The 18,011-nt window shown below is 43.0% G+C and overlaps 12 protein-coding genes across 12 annotated transcripts; 6 read left to right on the forward strand and 6 right to left on the reverse strand.

Annotated features, from left to right (window-relative positions):
• Positions 1-24: 24 nt before the first annotated feature.
• PAT1 (deadenylation-dependent mRNA-decapping factor PAT1) lies at positions 25-2,523 on the reverse strand (the record flags this gene model as incomplete). The annotated part of the gene is made up of 1 exon (XM_003679260.1): positions 25-2,523. The coding sequence occupies one exon, from the start codon at positions 2,521-2,523 to the stop codon at positions 25-27; it is 2,499 nt and encodes an 832-aa protein (XP_003679308.1).
• Positions 2,524-2,744: 221 nt separating this feature from the next.
• On the reverse strand, positions 2,745-3,716 carry ARC35 (Arc35p; the record flags this gene model as incomplete). The annotated part of the gene is made up of 1 exon (XM_003679261.1): positions 2,745-3,716. The coding sequence occupies one exon, from the start codon at positions 3,714-3,716 to the stop codon at positions 2,745-2,747; it is 972 nt and encodes a 323-aa protein (XP_003679309.1).
• Positions 3,717-3,862: 146 nt separating this feature from the next.
• On the reverse strand, positions 3,863-4,309 carry MRPS12 (mitochondrial 37S ribosomal protein uS12m; the record flags this gene model as incomplete). Its single annotated transcript, XM_003679262.1, has 1 exon — positions 3,863-4,309. One exon carries the CDS (start codon positions 4,307-4,309, stop codon positions 3,863-3,865), a length of 447 nt encoding a protein of 148 aa, XP_003679310.1.
• A 381-nt stretch (positions 4,310-4,690) lies between these two features.
• Positions 4,691-6,079, forward strand: PTC6 (type 2C protein phosphatase PTC6; the record flags this gene model as incomplete). Its single annotated transcript, XM_003679263.1, has 1 exon — positions 4,691-6,079. One exon carries the CDS (start codon positions 4,691-4,693, stop codon positions 6,077-6,079), a length of 1,389 nt encoding a protein of 462 aa, XP_003679311.1.
• An 84-nt stretch (positions 6,080-6,163) lies between these two features.
• On the reverse strand, positions 6,164-6,439 carry RSM19 (mitochondrial 37S ribosomal protein uS19m; the record flags this gene model as incomplete). The annotated part of the gene is made up of 1 exon (XM_003679264.1): positions 6,164-6,439. The coding sequence occupies one exon, from the start codon at positions 6,437-6,439 to the stop codon at positions 6,164-6,166; it is 276 nt and encodes a 91-aa protein (XP_003679312.1).
• Positions 6,440-6,575: 136 nt separating this feature from the next.
• On the forward strand, positions 6,576-8,459 carry DBP6 (putative ATP-dependent RNA helicase DBP6; the record flags this gene model as incomplete). Its single annotated transcript, XM_003679265.1, has 1 exon — positions 6,576-8,459. The coding sequence occupies one exon, from the start codon at positions 6,576-6,578 to the stop codon at positions 8,457-8,459; it is 1,884 nt and encodes a 627-aa protein (XP_003679313.1).
• A 243-nt stretch (positions 8,460-8,702) lies between these two features.
• Positions 8,703-12,689, forward strand: SRB8 (Srb8p; the record flags this gene model as incomplete). Its single annotated transcript, XM_003679266.1, has 1 exon — positions 8,703-12,689. The coding sequence occupies one exon, from the start codon at positions 8,703-8,705 to the stop codon at positions 12,687-12,689; it is 3,987 nt and encodes a 1,328-aa protein (XP_003679314.1).
• On the reverse strand, positions 12,686-14,305 carry ZRG17 (Zn(2+) transporter ZRG17; the record flags this gene model as incomplete). The annotated part of the gene is made up of 1 exon (XM_003679267.1): positions 12,686-14,305. The coding sequence occupies one exon, from the start codon at positions 14,303-14,305 to the stop codon at positions 12,686-12,688; it is 1,620 nt and encodes a 539-aa protein (XP_003679315.1).
• Positions 14,306-14,905: 600 nt separating this feature from the next.
• On the forward strand, positions 14,906-15,280 carry AHC2 (Ahc2p; the record flags this gene model as incomplete). Its single annotated transcript, XM_003679268.1, has 1 exon — positions 14,906-15,280. The coding sequence occupies one exon, from the start codon at positions 14,906-14,908 to the stop codon at positions 15,278-15,280; it is 375 nt and encodes a 124-aa protein (XP_003679316.1).
• Positions 15,281-15,438: 158 nt separating this feature from the next.
• Positions 15,439-15,825, forward strand: TRX3 (Trx3p; the record flags this gene model as incomplete). The annotated part of the gene is made up of 1 exon (XM_003679269.1): positions 15,439-15,825. The coding sequence occupies one exon, from the start codon at positions 15,439-15,441 to the stop codon at positions 15,823-15,825; it is 387 nt and encodes a 128-aa protein (XP_003679317.1).
• Positions 15,826-15,909: 84 nt separating this feature from the next.
• MRX15 (Mrx15p) lies at positions 15,910-16,686 on the forward strand (the record flags this gene model as incomplete). The annotated part of the gene is made up of 1 exon (XM_003679270.1): positions 15,910-16,686. One exon carries the CDS (start codon positions 15,910-15,912, stop codon positions 16,684-16,686), a length of 777 nt encoding a protein of 258 aa, XP_003679318.1.
• COQ2 (4-hydroxybenzoate octaprenyltransferase) lies at positions 16,678-17,784 on the reverse strand (the record flags this gene model as incomplete). The annotated part of the gene is made up of 1 exon (XM_003679271.1): positions 16,678-17,784. The coding sequence occupies one exon, from the start codon at positions 17,782-17,784 to the stop codon at positions 16,678-16,680; it is 1,107 nt and encodes a 368-aa protein (XP_003679319.1).
• Between the last annotated feature and the right edge of the window lie 227 nt (positions 17,785-18,011).

The raw sequence follows: 18,011 nt of genomic DNA on the forward strand, positions 1-18,011 counted from the left end.
GCTCCATGCAACGTTCTAGACTGGTCATTTCAGTTCTGTAATCTCACCATCTCTGGCGACCAGACCCATAACATTCAAGAACAAGTTCAAGTCTTGGTACAACTTGTCCTTCTTGTACTGTGAAGCAGGTTGATCTTCTTGACCCTTGCCCAACTCTTCAGCTACGTTAATGGTGCCAAAGATCTCATCTCTTATCTCGTCAATTATTATTCGTTGATGATTGAGCTTCCCGCTTAGTGCTAAGGACGCTAGAAATTGCCAGATGTAGGCCTGGTCGTAGTGTTGTGGAGAGGCTGCGATCACAGGTGGCGAACCGCTTACTGAGCCAAGGGTCGTCCTCACAACCTTGTCAGTGTATTCTTTTGGAGGAAAGACCAAAGAGAGTTTAGTCTCCAAAGACGTGAATAGTTTGTCATAAACTTCATTCCATGCTGAAATTTCTGGTGACGACAAGACGTTGCTTCTGTTAATATCCTGTCTAATAAGAGCAGCACGAGAGATCAATACTGTGATCAAATTCAAGCCAATCTTCGAAGTGGAGATGAACGAGACGTTATTGTTCTTAATCAAGTAGAGAAGTAAACCCATAATTTCAATGAAATTAGCACTGCTGGATAGGAAAGAAACAATAATCTTCAAGAAAACAGCTTGGAATAGTTCGATTTGTTTCAGTTGAGATTCGGTTGGTGAGGCATTAGTTTTGTAGGAACTGATGATGATGATGTTCAAGTGAGACAGTTCACCAAAGAAAGTCTGGAGCAATTTCAGTTTCTGACCATTGTTCAAAAAGTTGAAGATACGAGGCATAATCTTGATACCTTTATCGAACGAAAGCATTGAGATAAAGGGACAAACTTCGTAAGACTCATCGCCAATATGCAACGCTTCCCACAAGGCAGTGCTGTCGATGTTGCTTCCACCTCTCAATTGGGCTTCCAATTCCAATACTTCTTCATAAACGGTTTCGATCAAAGACAAGACGAATTTTCTTCCACCTGAACGAGACAAGACGGAGCTTTGATCGACAGAGGTAAAAGCATAAGAAGATCTTCTTCTTGCTCTCGACTGCTGGCTTATCTCAACTTTCTCTAAAGACTGAGTGACGACATTGAGAGCAGGAGTGGAACCGCGCGAAGCCTTACCGCTGCTGTTATCATCAGCAATTGCACTTTCGTCTCCAGTCTTATGGACTGGAATTTGTAACTGTCTGCGAGGTGCTTTGCTATTCATGGCCGACGAAATCTTACCTAAGACACCTTCACGGGCTGCATCTGAGTGATCCTTACTCTTTTGAGGTCTCTCCTTAGCGACTGTAACTGCCTTTTCAACTTGACTTTGCATTCTTTGCAAAGCAACATCAGCACGCTTGTAACGGCCGCCTAATCTATGACCGGAGTGCTCCAAGTACGCCCGAGCGATCAAGTCCTTGTTAGATTCGCCCACGACACCACCACGTTGGATAATCTTGTAAACTTGGAAGTAGAAATCTTCATTGTAAGGGTCATCGGTAACAATCTGTGATAATTGGTACCTGGTAATGAAGTCCTTATCACGAGGAGTCATCAAACCTGAGTGCCTTAGAATCTTTTCCACTTTGGCCTGGCGAATTTGCAACCTCTTTTGCTCTTCAGCCGTCAAAGGCTCTCTTCTTGATTGACCACGGCTTTGTCTTCCATGTTCTCTTGGTGTATGAGGTGGAGAAATCATCTGCGGAGGAGACATTGGGTGTTGCAGTTGCTGTTGTTGCTGTGGTTGAGGGGAGAGAGCTGGCGGAGCAGGGATCGGAGACTCCAAGGCCTGAGGGGCTGGAGAAGCACCCTGACCAGCTTGTTCAGATGGCAGGCCCTGTCCCTCGCCCTGGTTGTGCAACTGAGGTTGGTACATTGGCGAAAATTGAGCCTGGTTGGGAATTCCTTGCGCCTGTGGTTGTCCCTGGTTGAACATGACTGGCATATGCTGGAACTGAGGAGGAATACCCTGCATTCCCTGTGGAGGGAAAGGCCCAGGGTACTGATTGTGCATCTGCATCTGTGGTGGCGGAGGCATACCATAGTTTGGCGGAGGCATACCCATAAACCCAGGTTGACCACCCATCTGTCTCTGACGTTGTTGTCTCTCCAATTCCTCCATTGACAAAACTTGTGGCTGTTCCTGTTGCTGAATAACTGGTCCACTACTGCTCCATAAGGACTCCATGGGCTTCAGATCGACAGATGCATCCAATGTAGCCTGTGGCTGGTGTTCAACACCAGAAGAAGCTGCTGCCACATAAGATCTGCTAGCCGTAGCATAGGAATTTGCATTATTAGCTGGTTCATTACCACCGTTTCCATGGCCGAAATCAAAATCGGTACCAAATTCCGCTGTAGCACCAAAGGTTTCTGCATTCAAAAAATCCTCTTCCTCATTATCATAATCTCCAAGACCCTTATAGGTATCTTCGAAGTCCAATGGCTTCTGAATATCGCGACCGTCCCTGTCCTTCGCCTGGTTCCCAGACGTATCGAAACCGAAGAAAGACATTTCGAACTGGATAAACCTGGAATTACAATAAACCTGCCTTCAAGTAGATGAATAGACCTATCGAACAGCTCTTAAATGGTTTGAATCGCTTGTCAAGTCTCCTTAAACTATTCGAGTTTAGTTGTTTATTGGCGTAATTTTTCACTTTACAAGTGAAAAAAAAAGGCATCACAACATACGTGCTAAGTACTAAGCTTTAATTCTAATGTATAAAACGTTGTCTAGTAGACCACTTTACGGCCTGTGATGGTTCTTCTAGTGTGCGAAACTTGCTCCTCATCTTCATCATCCTCATCATCCAATTTGGCGCGGTTCAAAACCTTTATGAACGAATCTACGCGGAATCTCATTCTAGAGTGCATGTAGGCCTTAGAACACTTGATGTGGTAGTGGAAGTAATTTCTGAATAATGTGAGCTGTGAAATGGTAGAGAATTGTAGTTCCGGCGTCTGGAAGTGACGCGGGAAGAGCACAAAGGTAACAAATCTTCTGCTCGAGTCGAGGGTCCTGTTTGCTTGCAAATGGGCCTGAATCTCTAATGGAGGTTCATGCGAGAATAGCACCTGGGGAGCAGATTGAATTGCCCGATTTCTCTTTCTTGCGTCGACGAATTCTTGTAAGAACACCTTTCCAAATACTTTGTCGGTCTCGTCTTGGAACGCAGTTTCAAAAATCGCTGTAATACGATCATTTGCAGGCTTGATAAACAAGTTTTCGTCGTCTCTATACTGTACAGTGTGTAAAGTCTGCGATTGTGAATCAGGAGTGTTACTCAATTGCGCAAACTCATCAAAGGCTAATTGGAACGGGTAGCTGAGCACCAGGGTTTTGATAAGTGATAGCTGAACCACTGATTCAGGTTGCAAAACATTCAAATCGACTTCTAAAGTGTAGTCGTAGCCGGATTCAACAGTGGAAGCTACTGACACTCCGGGTTGTGTCTTGTACTTGGCCTCTAAAAACTCTTCGAGCCCACCAGAGCTACCACAACGCTGAACACTGGACCAGGCTCTAGTGCGTATACTGAGATATAAGAGACCTTTATTACCCTCGGCATTGGAGATGTGTAAAGTGGTTGAGTCGAAATCCGACACGATACGATCCAAAGTTAACGGATTTCCATCGCGGAAAGCCTCAACGGCTTCACCAAACGTCTTCTGCACAAGCAGGTTCTGCGGTTGTAATTGTAACATGCTTCAATGGCCACCAATTGACTGTTTAAAGTTGTCTTAACTGGTACTGAAAGCCCCTATAGCTTTTGACTATGCGCATTGAAAAATCGCCCATTACGGGCATAAAGATGAATCATTGTATATATACAGGAGCTATATGGCTATTATCAGTCCTTGGAGGGTCTTTTGACACCGTACTTTGACCTCGAGGTGACTCTGTTAACCACACCACTGAGATCGCCTGCTCCGCGAACCAGATGGTACTTGACACCGGGCAGATCCTGGCAACGGCCACCACGGACATAGACTATACTGTGCTCTTGGGCATTGTGGCCTTCCCCTGGAATATAGGCTGAAATGACGTTTCCATTGGTGAGTCTTACTCTGCAGGCCTTACGCTGCGCAGAGTTTGGTTTCTTTGGTTTTAGGACCATAACTCTGAGTACCACACCTTTCCTGATCGGGCACCTTTGCAAATCTGGTGAAACTGTGACGTTCTTGCGCTTAGGCTTCTCTGCTCCACGCTTGATCTGGTTCAATGTTGCCCACATTGATGTTGTAGTGGTAAAAGTAGCCTTTTGGGTCACTAGAGAAGCTGGAAAGAGCAGTGGCATCGCAGGTACCGTCGCGAATTTTGTTACGGGCCTCAGTAAGCTCGAAAACATTCTTAATTGTTTATTTAAGCTGCTTGAACTGAGTCTTCTTCATTATGAAGCTTCAAGAAGCTTTGCAATATTTCAAATAGAGAAAAAGATCGCCAGCGACGAGCTGTTAAAGCTTGAATAATACCATCTTCAAGCCCACTCTAGAGGTCAATTGACCTTCCAAGAGTCATATGGATTGTATTGATGAGTAGCGAGTGTTCTTCCGACTCTGGACGGCTTTGTTCTGTGTCTCGAGCTGCTTCAGAAGCTCCGATATGCCTTCTATAACATGAGCGAAAGAGATTCATCACTACGACAACTAATCGAATCTCAAAGGACAGAGGCGTATGGATGGGGAGGACTCAATCTTTTGTGCATTTAAAGCCCGCGAATGCGGTTGCTACTGCCAGGGTTGGTGGGAAGTCTCCTATGCTCAGGGTGCATTTGGATCGGTTCCCTAGTGTGATAGGACACTGTTCGAATAGGATTAACAGACGATACAATGAGGATACCTATGCTATTAATATGTTGAAATTACCCTCGTTATCCCAAGAATTGGCCATGCTGAGAGAGGGAACAGATCAATGCTCTGAATGGAGGAAGTCGGTGTTAAATCTTTCGATCTTTGACGGGCATGGAGGTCAGGGAAGGGTTTCTAAGATGCTCTCGGAGCATTTACACACTTCGATAGCTACTGCTTCACCGACACAGGAGCAACTGTTCCAGTTGCTCGAGCAATATCGAAACTTGATCGGCGGTGAATATTGGGAGGAGTTATATGCAGGAAGGGAGGAGTTCTACACGAGGTTCATTAAAAATTGTAATACCAAGCAGGAACAAGTATTGTATAAGCCGGAGAACTCGGGTTCGAGGATGATATTTGACAAATGGGGGAACATCATCGACAAGACTAGTTTGTTACACGAGCAGGAGCGACTTAGACTGTATTACACTTTCTTAAAGTTCGATCTGGACAGATGCTGCGGATTTGCAGAGGCAAATCTTCCTTTCTCAAAACGGATCGAGGCATACTCAGGCGGTTCTACAGCTTCCTCGATCTTTATATCGTCCTATGAGGAACAGCGATCGTTCGATGAGTCCTTTTTCGTCTCGCCAGCGGGTCTGCTCAAGCTTGTTGTAACCCAAGTGGGTGATACAAAGATTATCTTATGTGACCAGAATGGCATCGCACATAGTTTGACAAAGGCGCACCATGCATCATCATTGCGGGAGAGTAATCGGCTGCACTCGAACGCTGCGATGCAGAAGGATTCGTTCGGTGATACGAGGTTTCTCAATAATTTTGCCAATACGAGGTCATTTGGAGACCTAGTGGCCAAGCCCGAGGGGCTCACAAGCGAACCAGATATCTACTCATATCTGATCGGCGGCACATTGGACCTACCTCATTCTGAGCGGTCTAAATTGCAATTTGGAGGTGACGAGTGCTTCATTTGCCTGATCACAGACGGTGTATCAGATCTCATGTCGGACCAAGAACTCGCTGATCTCATTACCTCGACAGTAAACCTACGAGGACTCAAAGTGGGCACCCCACAGTACGTCGCAGAGGAAGTAATCAAATACATCATGGCAATTGGTGGGAGACACGCAGATAATGCTACCTGTCTTATCCTCAGACTCCCGAACTGGGGGAATTGGCCCAACCTGGACCGGACTGGCGCCGCCAGAGAGTCAAAACTACTAGATGCTTCCCAGGGAGACAGAACCGACGACTGAATTCGCTTTCATTATATTCACTTTCATGAAGTACATGTATAGATTACACAAGAATTATGTACAGGATTTTAAAACTTAACAGGATTATTTGTTCTTGGTCTGTGTGTAACTAAATCTCTTTCTTGTTGGCACAAATTCACCCAATTTCCTACCTACCATATCCTCTACTACTTCAAATGCTACGTATTCCTTACCATTGTGAACTTGAAACTTCAGACCGACAAACTGGGGCAGAATTGTTGCGGCTCTTGCATTTGTTCTAATTGGAGTGCCCTTTGACATAGCTTCTCGGATGGGAAGCGGGACAATGTGAGGGCCCTTCCAGGCTGAACGAGACAGTAGACTCACTGTTGGGATCATCGGATGGGACTCTTTTATGTTCTGCTTTGTTCGATTTGACCTTGTAAGTGGTGAATTTTTCACTATTAATTATAGTAAAAAAAGTTGATGAACCTCGATGAGATGAGCACCAATTTGAAGCTTGAAGTGACTAAAGATGTTCGCTGTAAGGTTTGATCCCAATAATGTGGCTCAAGTGATTGACCAGAGCGAGGGCAGTTCGGTCGTTCCTTTGAAGAGAGGAAGAACTCAGGAAGATGACGGTGAAGAGATGGACGATAACAATAAGGCTGAGCTTGAAGAGGAGGAGCTTGAAATACAGCCAACAAGTAGTGAAGAGGAGTTAGATAAGGAAGTCGGAATTGAGGAAGTTGAAGATGATGATGTCGAGATGCAAGGGACGGAAGAAATTCCAAAAAAGCACAGCTCGATCATGTCGAGGTTTACGCAGACTATATCGTTACAGGATAAAATTGCAAAGGAAGAGATAATCGATGGAGAACAAAATGTCTCGCAAGTGGAGGTTCCAGAGCATGCTTTAGAGCACATTCCCCAACCTGCTATTGTAAGAGACGAATATGCGCAGCAAATATCAAAAGAGCACAAGTCAGTCGCATGGTTTAACACTGCCAAAGTCCACTACGATAACTCCATGGTCAAGACATTCACTTGTTTTGCTGACGAGATGCAGCCCAAACTGTTGCAAAACGTTGAGAAATACTTCTCTGCTAATTCTTTTCCAATTCAAACCGCACTACTAGAGAATCTTTTACCAATACTGAACTTCTCGCTGAGTACCACAAAGAAACATCTGACAAGAAGGGTTGGAGACGTGCTGGTGAACGCTTCTACAGGTTCCGGTAAAACATTGGCTTATTCCATCCCAATCGTGCAATTACTCTCCAAAAGAACTGTAAATAGGCTCAGGGCATTGATCATCGTCCCGACAAAACTTCTGATTAACCAAGTTTACGACACAATAAACAAGTTGGCGCAGGGAACTGGTCTCATCATAAGCATTTCCAAACTAGAAAATTCGCTCAAAGAAGAGCACAAAAAGTTTATGCAATCTGAACCTGATGTGCTCATCATCACACCTGGTAGACTAGTGGATCATTTGCAAATGAAATCAATAAGCATGAAAAATTTGCAAATGCTCATTCTGGATGAAGCAGATCACTTACTCAACCAGTCATTCCAAAATTGGTGTCCAAGACTGTTGAGCCAAATCACCGCAGAAAAACACGACCAGCGACCAGGAAATGTTATCAAGATGGTCTTCAGTGCCACTCTAACAACTAATACCGAAAAGTTACATGGGCTAAATCTCAACAATCCGAGGTTGTTCATTATGGACTCCGTAAAACTATACAGCCTGCCAGAAAAATTGCAGGAATACATTGTCAACATACCTACATCGAAGAGTCTGTACAAGCCGCTGATACTGCTTCATCTGCTCGATCACATGAAGTCTGCCAAGGTCCTAGTGTTCGTGAAATCCAACGAAGCTTCTCTGAGATTGGCCTGCTTATTAAACATTTTAATAGACCAAAATTTGGCTCAACGACACATCGTGGAAACTATCAATTCAAACAACAGTAAAGGTGAAAACAAAAGACTAGTAAACAAATTCGCAAGCGCTGAATGTGAGTCCAAGAACAGAATTTTGATCACCACAGATTTGATGTCCAGAGGTATCGATATCAACGATATATCTGATGTTATCAACTACGACCTACCTATATCCTCACAACAATACGTCCATCGTTGTGGTAGAACGGCAAGAGCACAGTCCAAGGGTAACGCCTACAACCTTTTGGTAGGTAAAGGTGAAAGAGATTTCTGGAAAGATCAAATTGATGAGGATATGAGCAGAGAGGTTAACGGCCTTCCACCCCAGAACTGGGGAGAAGAAATAATCTCGTCTGATGCTAACAGTAAACCATCTGATGCTTTAATAAATATCTCAACAGAGGAAGAAGATCGCTACAAGCACTCTCTCGAATTACTGAAAGAGAAAGCGACAAAGAAGAACGCTTGAAGTTTCCTCAATAGGGCATTCTATGAAAAAGTGACGGCACTGGGAAGATGAACAGAGTCGTAGCTTAATAGTCTTTTACATCTTTTTGTATTTATTAATTTTTGACTTTTATTGTACATCGCTTACTGCGTCTAAATAAGCCGGCCAGGTCTAGATTGATCAACTTGGCATCTCGTGGATAAAAGAATAGAAAACCAAGCCTTCAGGTGTCATTGGAGATCAATTAGCTCCAATAAGGCTGTAATGAGCCCTAGCAAGTACATTTTGACTGCACCGGATGACTTACATCCTTATGTACCTGTCAATGAGAGTCATCAGAACCCAGAATACCCAGATTTTGAACCTTGGAAGCACACTAAAGAAGAGGATCAAATATTGCTGAACTTTGTGGCAAAAGGTTTCTACACAACTTCAAAGGTAAATTTTGAAAGTATATCAGCACGCTCCTCACTGCAAGAATCGTTACCAAAACTATCTGATCAACTAGCAGATCAGTTTTCTCGAGTACTTCGTATCAGAGAGGAAGAAATAAACCGGATACCTGCTACTGATGGCAGGTCTCAGCCTTCATTCAACGAACTCTGTGGACCTGGATTTTTATTACCCAGCAGAGTTACTTTAACAGAACATAGAAGAGAACTATGGCTTCAAGAATTAGGTTCATCCTTTGCTTCATTACCTAAGCTCTCCAAGCATATCCCCCATGGTCTCAAGAGAAGACAGGTTCTAGAACAATGTTGTGCTAAGCAAATACCGTTGAAGAGAGCCATTTGGTTGATCAAGTGCTGCTATTCGATGGAGTGGAAGATCAAAACATCAAAGAGCAAGGATTCGGAAGATGGAAGAACTCTGCAACCACTACTGACAAAGGAATGGACCGACAATTTTGTTTACATACTTGAGAAGCTCATCTTTGAAATGGTCCAATATGACAGCGACCCAGCTCAACTTAAGCGCTGGAGAGCCGAGGTTGGCTATTTTTTGAAACTACTTGGAAACTGCTATACACTTGAGCTAATAGATAAGGAGGTATTCCACCACTGGCTGGTTGAGTTTGGTGCCAAGGTCAAAAATTTCGAGTTTCTTCCACTGACGCTTCACATTTTGATGGTGTTCTGGGAAGGTATTTGCGGCTCAGGTAAAGGAGAAGGTTATAATGCGCAACCGCTTTTTCTGGTCTCCAAAGTTACCGAAATGCTATTAAGCAAATACCACATGGTATCACAAAATAAGTCAATGATCAATGACGAGAAGTATATTATCAACGATATCAAGAAAAATGGTAAAATCAAAGACTCAATTCTTTCAACATTAAAGATGTTGATACGCAGAGTATTTGAGAACAACTCTTTGGAAGCCTTTATTTTCTCTCACTCTAGCTGGGACCTTTACAAGCCAATCTTATATGATATTACCAGCACAGCTTCTAATGAATGCCCAGAGCTAACTAATGAGACCCGTAAAAAACTGGAGCTCATTAGTTACCGAAATGAATCATTAAGAATAAGAAAGCCATTAGTTCCAGCAGAAAATGGCGGGGAGGATACTGAGCCAAGTGGGTCAAATATTTTGAAACTGCGATCGGTCGACATTGACCTCACAGCGAAACTTGATGACAATCCTGTTGATTTCGATTGGGCGTCCTACCTCGACCGAAACATGCTTCATGTAACCCAAATTCGACAACTATTCTTCTGGGCGATACATCCATCACGCACTACGCATTACGAAGCCAATCAACTAGTAGCCAAAATTATACTTTTGAAGATCAACACCGTTGAGGCCTTCCAAGAGTATGCAGTCGAAGATGTCATCTGGTCTTTAGTATTTCAACTAGCAAAGTTAGACAGATCGACCAGATCCATGACGGTTGCGTTGCCTTCAATGTACCGCCTGCTCAACATACTCATAACATATGGGATCTTAAAGGTACCTGCGTATATTCGAAAGCTCATAAGTTCTGGTATCCTCTACTTACCGGAATCCAACGACAAGCTTGTTCACTGCGATGTTCTGATAAATCTCAAGATATCTCCTTTAATGAAAAGCCAATACAACATGGTGCTTAGGAATGTTATGGAGTATGATCCCTCATACTTTGAGAAGTACAATTTTGACATACTATTAGAAAAGGCGGAAAGTCTCAAGCAGGTCATTTCTGGAAAAGAAAATCCAGATATGGGGGAATACCCACTGAACATCAAAATAATGACGGCAGAATGGTACTTGACAAGAATTTGCTCCGGTGGCCCCACGTCGGTTGATAAATCAACTCTCATAAAGAACTTCCAAATTTTTTGTGTGCGGTTGGATGCCACCCATTACTTCTACAAATGGATTGAATTTATTGTCTACCATCAGCTACTGGACAGTATCGAGGCACTAGAAGCCTTGATGGATATAATGCTTTGCTTTGGTAAGCTCTTTTCTCAATTCATTAATGACCATATTCTTTTTACAAAGACTTTCATCCTCATTTACACGAAAGATCTGAAGAACAAGGACCCAAACGCCTATGCAGTGACATCTTTCATGCCATTTTGGAAGTTTTTTATCAAGAATTTCTCATCTGCTTTAAATATTGATGAAGATTTACGGACTGAGCTTTCGGCAGTCCACGAGGAAGAGAAGGCAAAAGTTGAAAGATTGGGCAAAAACAAGCAGGATGCATTGAATGTGTACTTGGCTCTCAATGAGCAGGCACTCAAAAACGTATCTTGGAACTTTACAGAGATCTTTCAAACAAGCCTGAGGGGCTTCTTGGAGGGTAAAGATATTGCTAGTCAGCGGCGCCCTAGAGGTAACCTTCTACTCCTGATGAGTACTAATATCAAGGAGTACAATAAGTTCATGTCGATTTTTTTGAAGAGGAAAGCATTCAAGCGAGAAAATTTGTTAAATCTGATAGCATCAAAGCTCTTGACATTTGAGCAGGTTCAGAATGTCCTTGATTTAGCGACGGTTTTGAATTTACTACCAATTGACAGCACCGAGCATGGACTTTATTTTGAATATCACAAAGAGCAGTACATCCTGAATAATTTCGAAACTGTTCTTGTTGCCTGCCAAAAAGACTTTTCTCATTACTATGGGACCTTTTTGGATGTCCTTCTGAAATATGGAACCAGATCTAAATTTGCTTCTGTCTCAAATAAGATGATAGCGAGAGTGCTGAAGAACAATCCTGTTACTCACAATCAAATATTACAGGATATGCTCCTCTACGGCGTGTCTAAGGAAGAAGAGGACGACGACAGTACTATTGATGAACCAAAGGCAGCAGCTTTGTACTCCATGCTTAACTTCACCAACCTATGGATCTTTCAGGCCTACACAAACTATCAAGTTGAATTAATTAGCAATTCGGATGCCTCGTCACTGGGAACATTCCTCTTTGAAGTTCTCGATTATTCTAGTTTGAACTGTCTTTGCGCTCATATCTTTGATGAGATTGCTAAACCGCAGGTATTACTGGCTATCATACAGATATTCGAGCATAATTTCTTTGAGAGATGCAAGTTTGATAGCGACTCCAATAAAACCTATATGAATGTCGTCATAGAGATCATCACATCGCTATCTCAAAAGCTCCAAGGTGATGTTAACATATCAGACCATAGTTTCGAGCTCCTCTCGAGAGCGTTTGATCAGTTCACGTTGCTGGACGAAGAAACTTTGACAGCAGTTGAACTTCAATTTGAAATAACGTTAAAAATATTCACCATACACCAGAATTCAATCTTTCAGCGAATTGTAAGTTCAATTGAGAACAGAGGTCATGACGGAGCAGGAAGGTTGATCGAGGGTACTTTCAAACTCTTTGACGAGACTACTTCAAACTTAAGGTTGAAATTAATGCTATATGAATTATTGAGCTCAATGAAATCGTATTGTATTTATGCCTCAACTACGACGACCAAATTCAATACACCAGCAAAACTACTCAACCTACCGCCTTTCCAAATTTCATCGTTCATCAGGAAGACAGGAAAGACCGATGCTGACGAGAAAGCCGACCTTGGGTTGCAAACCATTGACCCCAAAACTGAAGATGGGTCAGACAGATGGTTCTTGTTTGACAAGAAGGAATCCTCTTATGTCTGCAAGTTGCACTGTGAGCCTTACCATTTGATCAATAATTACCAGTCAGAAGGAATAAGTTCGTTCAACAATTCGTGTTTGAATCTGAGTTTATTCAATGCATGCTTCGAGAAAAAAAATCCTAGCTAAATTCTATCTACTTCAATAGTGGTCTCAGAAGAAGGTAATACCTTCTTTATGCATTTATCGATGGCCAAACGTAAATTCAGTTCATCATCATTGGAGCCACCTTTCAAAGTTAACTTGATCAGTACTATGTACAAATTGAAATTGACTTTTGCAATAACGAGATCTTCATGCTTCAAGTCACACTTTGCGACAAACTCTGTTAATTTTTCGATCTCTTCCTTAATCTTTGATTTTAGTACAGCAGGCTCTTGAGTGGATAAGTTTAGCGTAGTCGTGATCGACTTAGTCTTACTTTTTGTAGATGAATCATCTGTTGGATTGTGTACCAACGTCGATGCGGGTATTGTTGTGGTTGAAAATCCTAGAAGTAAAATCGTCGATGTCCATTCGGCAATTGTGAGACCATGTACGAGAATGAAGATTGCAATTAAGGTAGCTGCCAGATAATCCGAGATCGCATGAAGGGCAGGGAACAAAGAAGGGTATATCGCGAGGTAAAAAGTGTATGAGATAGTAATGAGTGGATTCTTGGTCTTCAATTTCGAGTTCTTGTTTGCATAAAATGTCTTCCAAAGTGATAGGAAGGATAGTGTGAAATTCATGAATAAGACCAAATACCAAAGGTTAAAATCATCCGCAGTCAACTCAAGACCCTCGGAATGGTGTGAATGTGGGATGGAAGATGCAATCTCCTCATGGTTTTCTGCGTCTTCAGCTGTTTCGACGAAAAATACGATGAACTCTTCGATCATGTGGAAAACAAGGTCCAACCCAACGAAGCATAGAGAGACTGCCGAGGCAAAACTGGACGCTACATCGATTCTGTTGAGTCCAAATGGGAATGTGATAGTACCTGTAGACCAAACTTCAAAATGCGATAAGTTTTCCACAACTATTATAATCAGTGACCCGATAATGTCGTAAGTGATAAAATGCGAAAGTGTGATAAAATTGCTCCATGATTTGGTATGACCTAACTGAAAGGTTACAATACATGCGACAAATTGCAAAAGTGTTATTAACAACTGGGTATGTGCTCTGGGCCACGACAAGTTTTTCAGCAGATCATTGAGATCGGGAATTGGCAAAGATTTAGCAATGTTTAAGGGAATGTTTACTTCTGGCTCCTGGAAGAAATTCATAGAGACCGAAGAATGCTTATAACGATGACCTTTACGGAATGATGTTCTAGAGGCATTGGTCACCTGTGTACCAAAATTGAATGGCGAATCGAGATTCTTCCTGCGTGGCTCAGGGGACCCAGACCTGGTAGGGGACCTATTTCTTGATGTAGGAGGAGCTAATTGAGGACCTGGAACGTATTTCAAAGAGTGTCTACGAGACTCGGAGGGTTGTACCGGCGGAGCATTTGCAGTCGTTTCTCCAAATGTAAAAGTTGGATTGTAAATCAGACTTGAGCTGGAATTGTTACCGTCCTTTGCCGAATAAAAAGCTGAAGAACTAGGGCGACTCAAGGAAGGCGAAGCAAAGAACGGGCGCGTATGCGTCGAAGGCCTTTCTTCAGTTTTACCCTGTACCATGGGAGTGAAAAACTCGTTCCCCGCTCCGGGCGGTGAGTCTTCCTCCAGGATGGAGTTCATAACTGGCGTCTCCATCACTGACAATGGCGTCAGTAAACGCAAACTTGTTGGTTCAACGGTGGAATCAATAGCTAGTTATCTATGGGAATGCTGATCAAAACCACCCACAAGGTTGGCTATTACCCGCCTTTATGGCTCACTCCGAACGTCCTAGTCGAACAACAATCAAAGTCAGCTTTCGAGTCATTTGGACCAGTTTTGGTATGTCTTGACCATCTCTAGTTATTTCCGTGAGCTTTAGAAGCCTATTATGCTAGTATTTCAGCTTAAAACTATCTTTTTACCGCGTTTTGTTCGGCGGCTATCTTTAGTGATCATAACATCTCTCTCAGGATTGCCTCTGCAGTTCAGCGACCCTCCTGACGTGTACAAGCTTGCTTAAAGAGCAGCTGGTCATCTTCTTGATATCCCAAGGTCTCTACTGTCGCTTCCTACCTTCTTGAAAGTGTTAAGTTTTGTTTCACGTTCAGGGTGGCAAATCTCAAAGCGTGTCGCGAACAGACAACCAACACCTTAGAGGAAACAAACCACTTCAAAGAGCCTAGTGTGAGCCTATAGTTAGGCATCTGATGGATTTGGAGCAGTGATTAACGAGTGGTGTGAACGATCTCACAGATGTTGACTTCACAGGCGGTGTGCGACTCGGTTCGGGAGTTTCAAAGACAAGAACTAGCACAAAACGACGATTACTCGACGCTCGCTCAACACAAGGGCCACTTAGAGGCCCGTTTACTGCGGCACCAGTATCTGAGTAAACGATTACAGTTGCTGTATGCGCAGATCGATAAGACCCGTAATTATCAGGAATTTGTGGACGTTTTGATGAACAGCAGGTCACTGCTCAGGGAGATATTCACGATGGAGGCCCAGGGTAGGCGTGCAAATAGTGCAGAACCGGAAGTGGACTGGTCCAAGTTCGGTGTTGATCTGCAAGCGTATGTAGGCAATGATGACCAATTGCTCGCGCTTTACAACGATGGCCTTCTTTAGCGAGGATCTGCATAGCACACTCTTAAATGGGTGTACTCTTTTCATTTGTAATTATCTGTAACTGATGTTACTGCTAGTTTATGTATATATATATAATAGTTTAATGAGCCCTTTTTCACGCTTTATAAGCTAATTACTACTGCAAAGACATATACAGGATGTTTAGAACCGCTATCACCCCATTAGCTATTAGACCAGTCACTAGAACGTTTGTCAGGACCAAGGGCTACAGTTCCATTACTAAATTGGCCTCTATGGCAGAGTTTGAGTCCTCTATTAAGGCTTCTGGTCTCTCGGTAGTCGATTTTTATGCAACATGGTGTGGTCCTTGTAAAGCTATGGCTCCACACTTGTCGAAGTTGGTCCAGGAGTACCCAGATGTTGACTTTTACAAGGTTGATGTCGATGAGAGTCCTGAGATCGCTCAGCATTGCGGCGTGAGTGCAATGCCAACTTTCGTTTACGCTAAGGGTGGGAAGTTACTTGGAAAAGTGGTCGGTGCCAACCCTAATGGGATTGAACAAGGCATCAAGGATTTGAAATGATATTCTATATATTTATTTACCATTATAAGTGTTTAAATTTATTATAAGCGAGGACTTCGCCAATTTTTAGTACAATAGAGTCAGATGAGTATACCGTTTTCAAAGGTTGTGAGTGCTCTGATAGCCAAGACTGCACCAGAACCAATCTACTCCTACAAGGTTCCAACATTGGTGAAAGCCGGTTCTGTGGCGTTGTCATTAGTATTCTTTACCTATGGTGCTACTTTCGCAGATTGGTCCTATGAATCCTCACAAACTGTATACAAGGAGGCAGATGAAGACACCAGAAAAGATTGGAAATTCTTAGTCAAGACGTTTGCCCCAATGGGGCTAACTGTGATACCTTTCACGCTTGCAATTGGAGCCTTATATGCGCCCTCTAGAATCGTTACCAGAGTGACTTACATCCCCAAGGTAAATGGCTTGCCCGAGTGCGAATTAACTCGTAAATCTGTGATTGGTGGTAAGGAGATTAAAGTTGTTAGGAAACTGTCCCAAATTGTTAGAAGCGGTAAGACTCGTGTCTTTACCGGTGTGGGTCACCAAGGTGTAGAAGACAAAGGTTCGTTTATCTTCTTCCTGTCGGATCGTAGTCCGATGGCCAAGAGTTGGATCGATAAGTTTTATATATTCCCACGCTCAGGTAAATTCTGGGGCTCTGACGGACGTATCTTCGATGCATTGTTTGGTGGAGATTCCATACGTGATTTAGAACTGAAGACTAGGATTCAACAGGATGGTCGATTACAGGATATAAAACAGGATAGAACTATGCTACAGGAAATGATTCGAGAAAATTCAACAAGGGCTAAGTTCCATTCGGGGTCCAAAGTTTCGAAGAAGATCGTTGGTTCAAAGTAATCCGAAAGATCTCAACAAGAAATCAAAAAACAGAGCGTAGGAGAAATAAAGACCCGTGTCGATGTTACTGGTAAATGCTCTCCAACAGTCCTTGGGGTTATCAAGATCGACCTTCTTGATCATTGTAAATAGTCTGTATGCAAAAAGAGATAATCCACCGATGAATCCGGGACCCAACATCAATCCACTGTTGATACCAGCCACTGTGTATAAGGCAATTTGCGAAGTGGCCATGGCATAGCATATTTTTTTGGTCTTACCACCCCATGCCAAGGCGGTAGATTTAATGCCGGCTTTGACGTCAAATGCCTTGTCCTGGTGTGCATATATTGTATCATAGATCATACACCATAGAACACTCCCAGCGTATAGCGGGATCATTGTGGACCAGTCCATGATACCCATCGCTGGGAAACCAAGAAGTGCCCCCCATTTGAAACATGCACTAAGGGCTAGCTGGGGGTAGTATGTAAACCTCTTGAACAATGGGTAGGTGAACACTAGCGGCAAAGAGGACAAACCTAACCACCAACATGCTGATGGTAGTTGACTTAAAATGCCAACACCAACGGCAGTCTGCCCCGCAAGAAAAGCAACAGCCTGTTTTGGTGACACTCTTCCAGATGTAATAGGTCTTTCAACCGAACGAATGACCTTGTTATCAAGATCACGGTCACATAGATCGTTAATTGTGCAGCCGGCACCTCTCATAATCAGCGCACCGATTCCAAATACACCAAGCATCCAAGCCGTGTGGCCAATTGTGGCACCAGTTTCCATAGCCCCCATCAAAATGGCCCAACTGCACGGTATATACAGTAACCAAGTACCGACCGGCTTCTCCAACCTCATCAATTCCGCATATGGGATCCATTTTGACGGTAATTTCGAAACAAAGGGACCCAACCCATTAATTCTAGCCAATCTGGCCTCTTCTAGCTGTTTTGCAGTAAAAGTCTCGTTCGGGGCCTTAGTCGATTGCATTCGAGTTACTTGAAAGACCATTCTATTGAAGGCAATTCCAATTGGAACCTTACTAAGGAGGACTGACCTCCGAATTGTTGGCAATGACTGCACACCAAATCTATAAAGCAGCATTGGCTCACTAACGATTTCTATTAACTTGTGTAGCCTTAAATCTGGGATTGATCATCTAAATATTATATATATTTTATAAGGAAAATAAATCTTTTATAATTAACTATTTTATTAATGTAATTTCTCCCCCTTTTGCAAAGGGGACTAGAAGTAGTTCCCAAAGGGAACCACCCCCCCCCCCCCACCCCGAACAATATAATATAATTCAATAAGTATACGGATCTCTC

The sequence above is a fragment of the Torulaspora delbrueckii genome, chromosome 1, assembly GCF_000243375.1.
Source record: "Torulaspora delbrueckii CBS 1146 chromosome 1, complete genome".
In the NCBI taxonomy this organism is placed as follows: domain Eukaryota; kingdom Fungi; phylum Ascomycota; class Saccharomycetes; order Saccharomycetales; family Saccharomycetaceae; genus Torulaspora; species Torulaspora delbrueckii.